We start from the raw sequence: 8,756 nt of genomic DNA, 5'->3' as shown, positions 1-8,756 counted from the left end.
ACACTTTTTCCGTTATGGATGTGACAGCTGTGAAATTGCCACTTGTGTGATTTTGCCAAATTAAATGTAATAGTTTGAAATACTGACAGATAGATTTATGACTATTTTAAAGTACTGTAAATACTTGCTAACACAACAAAAATGTAGAAACAGTTTCTCTATCTTAAAAAACTAAATTCTTTTTTTAATAGCATGGTTGACATTTGCATGGAATCATTATGTAAATATATATATATATATATATATATATATATGTATGTATATATATATGAAAATTATTAGCTCCTCTGTTTATTTTTTCTCTTAATTTTTGTGCAATAAAGAGAAGTTTTTTTTCCAACTCATTTCTAAACAGTTTTAATAGCTCATTTCTAATAACAGATTTATTTTATCTTTGCCATGATGACTGTAAATAATATTTGACTTGATATTTTTCAAGACACTTTTCAAGACACTATACAGCTTAAAGTGAAATTTAAAGGCTTAACTAGGTTAATTAGGTTAACTAGGCAGGTTATGGTAATTAGGCAAGTTACTGTATAATGATGTTTTGTTTTGTAGACCAGGGGTTCCCAAACATTTCAGCCCACAACCCACAAAATAACAATGCCAGTGACTCACGACCCCCAATATCCTCTGAGGTGGTTATACATACAGAAGCCTTGCATGCAATGGCGCACACACACCAATAGACCCAAGTCTATTCTTCATTAATTTTTTTACTTGGTGTTATAAAATCAATCTGCTGCATCTGACACTATTGCTGTGTCTTTAATTTAATGTAATTACCCCAGGGGTCGCAATCCAATAGAACTAGTAACTATAAGCTACTATAGTAACTATATAAAGCAGTATATAGTAACTATAAACAACTATTTTTTCTCTTCAGTAGTTTATGGATATAATATGGTAATACTTATGGTTTAATAAAAATAAATAGATTTTTGGAAATCACCAGGCGACCACACACCCCCCCCCTCTTCATTGTCCCTTGACCCCTGTGGGGGTCCCGACCCCCACTTTGAGAACCACTTCTGTAGACTATCGGAAAAAAAACTTGCTTAAAGGAGCTAATAATTTTGACCCTAAAATGGTTTTTATAAAATTAAAAACTGCTTTTATTCTAGTCGAAATAAAACAAATAAGACTTTCCCCAGAGGAAAAAATATTATCAGACATACTGTGAAAATTTCCTTGCTCTCCTAAACATAATTTGGGAAATATATATTTTTTTAAATTCAAAGGGGGGCTAATAATTCTGACTTCAACTGTATATATATTAACCTGAGGGACATTTTGCGTGTGTTTGTTTTGTAGTTAATTTTCCAAGATTGTGATGTGTACACTCTTGCTTAAATGGGTGCACTGCATTCCTGAGGTTTTAAAGCTCAGTGTTCCTAATAGTAGCCTTTATTATAGAGCTTATCACATGATCTCTTCCTTGACTACCGTGATTGATTTGCAGCTCAGGATGTAAAAAGACAAGACTAGGCTTGTAACACACAATATCAGTTTAGTAGTCAATACCAAACAAATATTCCAGGGAATAATTTAGATAATGAATATTCATTTATTCAAGATGTTAGTGAAATCATGGAATAAACAGTATTTAAAGATAAAACATTACAAAGAACAGATAAGTATTGTATATGAGTATGAGTAATTCCGTAAAGTAGTCAAAATTTGGAATTATCACATGTAATATAAAATCGTTTAATATTTGGCAGACTGTGTCGTTGTTATTATTAAAATTAATATATAAATAAATAGGGAATTAATTCTGTTTGACTGATAAGCGGGCCTGTTTATCTTTTCGTAAACCTAATTAACTGTTAACATCAAAGGGTGGCCAACCCTGTTCCTGAAGAGCCACCTTCCTGCAGATTTCAGTTGCTACCCAAATCAAACACACCTGAACCAATTAGTTAGGACCTGAACACCAGGTGAAAATTACAGGCAGGTGTGTTTGATTTGGGTAGCAACTGAAATCTGCAGGAAAGTGGCTCTCCAGGAACAGGGTTGGCCGCCCCTGGTTTACATCAATACCTGCCAAGGCAGGTATTTTGACCAAAATATGCATTTGACTCAATACACACAGGTAACAAATTTAGTTTGTACTCTTACTCGTACTTTGCATCGTGCTGATATTGTAGAGAGACTTGTATTGCATTTTCATTTTTTCATTGTAATATGGACTTGTTACTTGGTCAAAGTTTCTTTTGTGTGTAATTAATGCAGAATTTACTGAAATGAGCTTATCATTTATGTGTGTGTTTCAGGTCTGTCTGGACTTTTTGATGCTGGGCTGCACCACGCAAGTCCTTCAGGCCCAGATCCATCGGTTATGAACCTTATATCTGCCCTAGAATCCCGGGGTCCACAGCCACCTCCTTCTGCCTCGTCGCTCCTATCTCAGTTTCGCACTCCATCATGGCAGACTGGTAAGTTGTATGAGCTTTGATTAAGCTTGTTGTAAATGCTGGTAAACTGTAACTGCAGACAACTAGCACCCTCAGCACTGTTGCCATAGCAACAACTTGCAAGCCACTTAGTAAAAGATGCTAATTGGCTCTTTGATTACTCATTTGGCACAGCTGTTAAAAGCCAGCCTTCGTACTTATTAGGGATTTTTGTATTTATTGTATTTTCCGACCTAAACTATTGTCTTTGTGTCTTTCTCCACATTTTAGCCATGCACACACCTGCCCCCGCAGAGCTGTTCATCTCTGGTGCCCTTCCTGGATCTGGATCCTTTCCATCCTCTTCTGCTTTGTCTGCCTATCAGCACCCAGCATCATTCTCAGGGAGGTCTTTTCCTGGTGTGACCTCCTCACTGTCCTTACAGGACACACCCACTTTCAGCCCTACCTCCAATGGCCTCCTGTCACCCCATGATCCCCTGCTCCACATCAAGACGCCTTCTCAGTCAAGCCTGGGATTTGATCGCCTGTTGTCATCACAGGGTGCAGCTGCAGCTTACCGTGGAAGTCATGATCCAACTGGGGCTGGAGTCACATCTGCTCAAGCTTCGTCTGCAGCATCAGTTTCTGCCCGCCATATACCATCTCATCAGTTTAATTTGTTGTCCTCCCAGCTTCAAGATCAGTCCTCCCAGCTGTACAGTGCCTCTGTATTTTCCTCCACCCCTGCACCACCTCAGCCAACATCCCAAGAGCGGACAGTACCAAGACAGGACAGTGTAATAAAACACTACCAGCGTCCCTCTCCAGCACAAGCCCCCTCATCCACACCTCACCCTCTCCAGCACTACCTTAGCTGTGGGGTGTCCGGATATCAACAAGCCACTCACACTCGCCATGCTGGTCTCTCTTGCAGTCCTCTAGGTGAACACAGTCCCTCCTCAGACCATAAACCCTCACCTAGGACTGAGCAGTACAGACCGATAACACAGCCATCCTATGGGTCCTCCTCATCCTCATCCACTGGAGGGGCAGGAAAGGGGACAAAGAGCAGTTCCAGTAGTGGTTACTCATCCTCTGGATCTGCATCCTCTTCCAGAACCCCTCACACACCACCCTCTGCCTCTTCTGCTTCATCCTCATCATCATCGTCTTCATCTTCCTCTGCATCTGCAAGTGCTCGTCAGTCTAATTCCATTCCAACCTCCACTTCTGCCTCTGCATCTTCTCGCCAACAGCCACCAACACAGTCTGTACCCCCACCACCACAGTCACATTCCCAGCCCCCACAAAGCTCCACTAATTCCTCCCAGCAAACCCTTCCCAAGTCGTGCCTCTCTGGTTATGGATCCCCAGTGGCTCCAGTTAAGTCATCAGGTGGTCTAACAGGCCAGACGCCTCCTCAACCACAACCGCAATCTTTCTCTCCAAGTCAACCTCCATCACACCTTTCCCAGTCATATGGGGGATTCAGTTCTCCACAGGCTCATGATCTGCCTTCAGCTAGGACCTCTGGAGTTGCTAAAGGGTATGGGAATATGGGAAGTCAGTCATTTTCAACAGAATCAGTATATGGATCAGATTCAGGTTATGGGTCTCTGCCACCATCCTTAGGAGGGGCTGGAAGTCCATCAATGGGTTATGGTGCATCAGGACACTCTCCTGCCCTTCTCAGGTCAGGTGCAAGTGGTGGAACAACTGGTGGTAGTAGTAGTGGGGGCAGTACAGGAACTGGAGGCAACAGCAGTGTGGGAGGTGGAGGAGGTGGTGGATCTTACCACATGCCTGATTCCAGTCCTTCTCCATCTGGCAATTCAGGAATCATTCGCCCTGGTCTACATTCTCCAGCACCTTCACGACCTGCTCAGTCACCTGTTGGAACAGGATCCAACAAATATCTGTCCTCTGTTCTCTCACCTTCATTTCTGCCTTCTCCACAAGGCTACCCAGACACAAGAGGACCTAGATCACAACCTTACCACTCTTCTGCTCCTCCCAAAACAAAGACTGATAACAGCATACTTGGTGTAACAGAGTCTAGGCCTCAAGGGGATGATGATGTTGATGATGATTTCCTCATTCAACACCTTCTTCAAGCCCAGAGTCCTGCTCCTCAAGTATCCCATCACCATCCTGCTCAAACCCATCATCCTTCCCAGCCCACCCAGCAGACTCCAGGCCTTCCAGCTCAGGATGGAAATAAGGGGCTTGCTTATGAGATGAGCAAAAGCTCAGAAGAGAGGTACCACCTTCAGAGTGTTATTCGAACCCATAGTGCAACCTCTAATGCTGCCGTCTCTGGCACAGGGAGTGGAGCTGGACTGGACAGTCAATTGGAGATGTCCCTAAAAAAACAGCAGCAGCAACACCAACAACAACAGCAACAACATCAGCAGCAGCAACAGCAGCATAAACAGCAACATCAACAACAATCACAGCAGAAGAGCAACAGAACTGTAAGCGATGGAGGACGAGGAAGTTCAGAGCAAACACATTCTCATCCTCATCATCATCACGATTCTCTGGGATCAGTAGTGCATTATGGGCGTGGTGACCCATATTCCCAACACTCCATTCCTCAACACTCCACCTCCCACCATCAACACACTCCACACACACCCACGCACTCACATCTACACTCTCACCCACACATGGATATTCAGAAAAAGACTCAAGATTCAGGAGATATGGCTTACATGCGTAAGACACCTGATGTGCAGCAACATCACCATCAGCATCAACAAACGCATCAACAGCAAACTCAGCATCATCAGACTCATCCCCAACAACATCAACAACAACCGCAGCAACAACAGCACCACTCTCAGTCACAGTCACTTATGGACTCTCCCACTGACCAGTCTCGCCAATCTTCTCATTTGCTGCAGTCTGTGCTTTCCCATACCCGCAGCAAAATAGACCCTCAGCAACAGCAGCATTCTGTAAGCCAGCAGTCTCTTATGGAAGCTACTGGGGGAGTTGTGTCTGCAGAGACCCATTCCCAGCCCCAGACATCACAACTCCAACTTCAGCTTCAGTCTCAAGCCTTGGAAGCAGCTGGTCACTATGGTCATAGTTCCCAGCAGCAAGACCAGAGCCGCCCTAAGTCTAACACCGTGTCTTCACTTGACATGCTGGAGCATTCCCTCTCTCGGACATCAAGCCAAGAGGGTGCAATGGTTGATGAGAGGACAGGAGGTGAAGGAAACCGGGGGAATTCTGGAGCAGCAGCAGCAGGAAGTGTAGAAAGGCGCCAGTCACAGGAACAACAAAGACTTTCGTCTCACCACCAATCACAGCACCATGCCTCTGAGTTACACCCGTATCTTCCTGAGCCAGACATGAGTTTATCAACAACTTCTCATGGACACCACCTATCGCACCATCACCACCAACAGCAGCAAACTTCACAAGGTCCTCAACATCCTAACTCCCACCATCAACATCCTCTCCCCTCACACCCTAATCAGCAGAGTCATCATCATCTTCCTCCACAAGCCTCCTCTGCAGCTTCTCAGCAACAAGAGCAATCTCATCCCTCTCATGACTCCCAGATTCCTCAAGCTCCACTTGACCAGCATCAAGGAGAGCCCCACTTTGACACCAGAAATCCAGCAGTAAAATCAAACCAAAATCAAAGCCAACAGAGCCAGAGGTTTGTTCCTTTAACATCCATTTGCTTTCCTGATTCTCTTCTCCCAGATGAGGACCGTTCATTCTTTCCTGGAATGGAGGATATGTTCTGCCCAGAGGACTACAAATCCACTTGCTCAGGAGGTCCAGGGCAGGGTCAAGATGGAGTTGCATCTGGTCAAACAGTGCAGGAGGGAATGGAAGGAATTAAAACAACACCTGGAGGGGGAGACAATACAGGTCCAAGTTATGATATGCTGGGCCATCACAGTGACCAGGGCTATGGGCAGTATTGCCATGATCTTTCAGAACCTGACAATGGAACCATGCATTTGGATCTTGACTCCTTGAAGACTCATGAGCTCCCATCAACAGTCAACACAGAGCAGCTTGGATTGATCCAATCTCAACCAGCCAGTCTTGGAATGGGTACAACTGGAACTGTTGGGGAAGGATCTGGTGCCAAAATAGGAGGTACTGGGGGATCTGGGTCTGGATCCGGGGGTCTTACCTCTCCAATCTTTTGTTCCTCTCGCCCAAAGAAGCTCCTGAAGTCCAGTTCCTTCCATCTGCTGAAGGAAAGACCTGATCCTAACTCCTTGCCCAAGAAAAGCTATGCACAGGAGTATGAATTTGAGGATGATGAGGATAAGGCTGATGTCCCGGCTGATATTCGCCTCAACAGCCGAAGCCGACTTCCTGATCTGATACCAGACCTTGTGTCGAGTTGTCGCAAATCAAGTGGAGTGGGAGGGGGAACTTTAAGCCCTTTAATGGGTGATCTAGATTTTGGATACCCATCCCTTGGTCCCCCTCCTCAGCTATTGCCACAGGATGGACCGAAGAAACGAGGCAGGAAGCCCACAAAGCCTAAACGAGAAGGACCTCCAAGGCCACGTGGGCGACCACGTATACGCCCATTGCCAGAACCCAGGGCTATGATGGGAGAGTATGGAACAGGATTTGTTCCTGAAAGAGGTAGAGGCAGAGGAAGAGGCAGAGGCCGAGGTAGACGGGATGAATCTATGATGGACATGGAGATAGCCAATAAAGATCCAAATCAGATGTATCAGCAGCACATGCAGCAGCAAATGCATCACCAATCACAGCAGCAGCCACAGCACCAGGAGCCAATCAAACCCATCAAGGTAAATTCTTAATATACTTTTATTCATGTATTTAGTTTTTGTAATTTCTGACTAAAAACAAAAATTCTTCCATTTGAATCACTTTACAGGAATTTTTTCTAAAATGTCCTGTCTCTCCCTGTTAGATTAAACTTCCTGTTGGAACCTTGTCATCATCTGATGCCTTGTTACGGACAGACTCCTTGTCAGGCACTGACCCGGCTCTCTCAGATGGTTCCCTAGGTTCTGCACCATCTTTGGGATTGAGCCCTGGGACACCTGGAATGCCTGACATGAACAGACCTCAAGATAAGAAGTCAAAATCCCAAGAGGTATGATAATGCATTGTAGAATTTATATGGGGGGGGGGTTTGGGCGTATTTGTACATTTCTATCTGATTATAAATTCTGTCTCTTTATATTTAGATGGAAGAGAAAGAGTCAGAGAAGACTGGCTTTGTTGCCTCATTTCTGGATTTTCTTAAGTCTGGAAAAAGGCCATCAGGAATGTCAACGGGCTCAGTGGACAGTGCTGGAAATGAAGATGCATCTCCTGGGAAAAGTGGAGGCATTCGCCCGTTATCCCCTCAACCACCACCCCCACCTGCTGCGGCAGCTGTATCTGGATATGGAGATGGTGAAAGTGATGGAGGACTGTCTTTGGGTGGCTGTCCTAGCCCATGCAAGCGATTGGATGAAGAGCTCAAAAGAAATCTTGAGACTTTGCCCTCATTCTCATCCGACGAAGAGGACTCTGTTGGGAAAAACCAGGACCTGCAAAAGAGCATCTCCTCAGCAATCTCTGCCCTTTATGATACTCCTCAAATTACCTCCACAATGCAGCCTCCATCACTTCCACCACCACCTCCTCCACCTGCTCCCGAACCATTGACACCAACACAGCAGCCACCACCCCTCAGCCCTGAACCACCAATGCATCAACACCAACCCTCACATTCCCATAGCCACTCTATTGAGCCTGTAAGAATACAACGGGAAGAGGAGGAAGAAGAAATGGATGACAAAGAAAAGGATGACATAGACGAGGTAGAGAAAGAAGACAAGGAGGATAAAGTCCCAGATATGGAGCTTCTGTCTGTCTCCAAAGTTGGAGGTGAGAGTTATTTGTTTTGTAACTAGGATGACTTCAGTAACATCATCACTCACTTATGCTTTGTCATAGGAATGTAACGATTTACTCAGTTCTTACTCAGTTTTGTCAGAAATGTAAGTAGCTTTAATTAAACTTGAACTGTGCTTGCTTTTAAGCTTGGGTTTTTTAAAGAATATTCAGCATATTCACATTTTTTGAAAGAAAGCATTCTTTATTTATAGTTGCATACATAAGTTCTAAACAAATTTAGGAGGGGAGAGATAAAAACAGAATGTAAAAAAAACGAATTTTCCAATTGTTCGGATTTGCTTGTTGTCAACTTGTGAGTGAGATAAATTATATTATACCGATTACATTAAACAAAGTACATTCCTGTTTGATGAAATGGCAAGACATTTGGCTTCCATGGACAGACACTCTTCTGATTTGAATGAGGATGGAGCTTCCTCAATATCAACACCC

General features: G+C 44.2%; 1 protein-coding gene across 2 annotated transcripts in view; it reads left to right on the top strand.

Moving 5' to 3' along the window:
- Positions 1-8,756, top strand: part of prr12a (proline rich 12a) — a 30,842-nt gene that overhangs the window by 6,993 nt on the left and 15,093 nt on the right. For both annotated transcript variants that reach the window (XM_087275629.1, XM_087275628.1), the window contains exons 3-6: positions 2,280-2,441; positions 2,691-7,201; positions 7,327-7,512; positions 7,607-8,294. In XM_087275629.1, the coding sequence (XP_087131755.1) occupies positions 2,280-2,441; positions 2,691-7,201; positions 7,327-7,512; positions 7,607-8,294 (5,547 nt within the window). The remainder of the gene's footprint in view (positions 1-2,279; positions 2,442-2,690; positions 7,202-7,326; positions 7,513-7,606; positions 8,295-8,756) is intronic.

Source organism: Danio rerio, chromosome 12 (genome assembly GCF_052040795.2).
Source record: "Danio rerio strain M-AB ecotype USA chromosome 12, GRCz13ab, whole genome shotgun sequence".
NCBI classification, from domain to species: Eukaryota; Metazoa; Chordata; class Actinopteri; order Cypriniformes; family Danionidae; genus Danio; species Danio rerio.
Note: the sequence above shows the minus strand (reverse complement) of the source record. Positions and strands in the feature narration are given on the sequence as shown.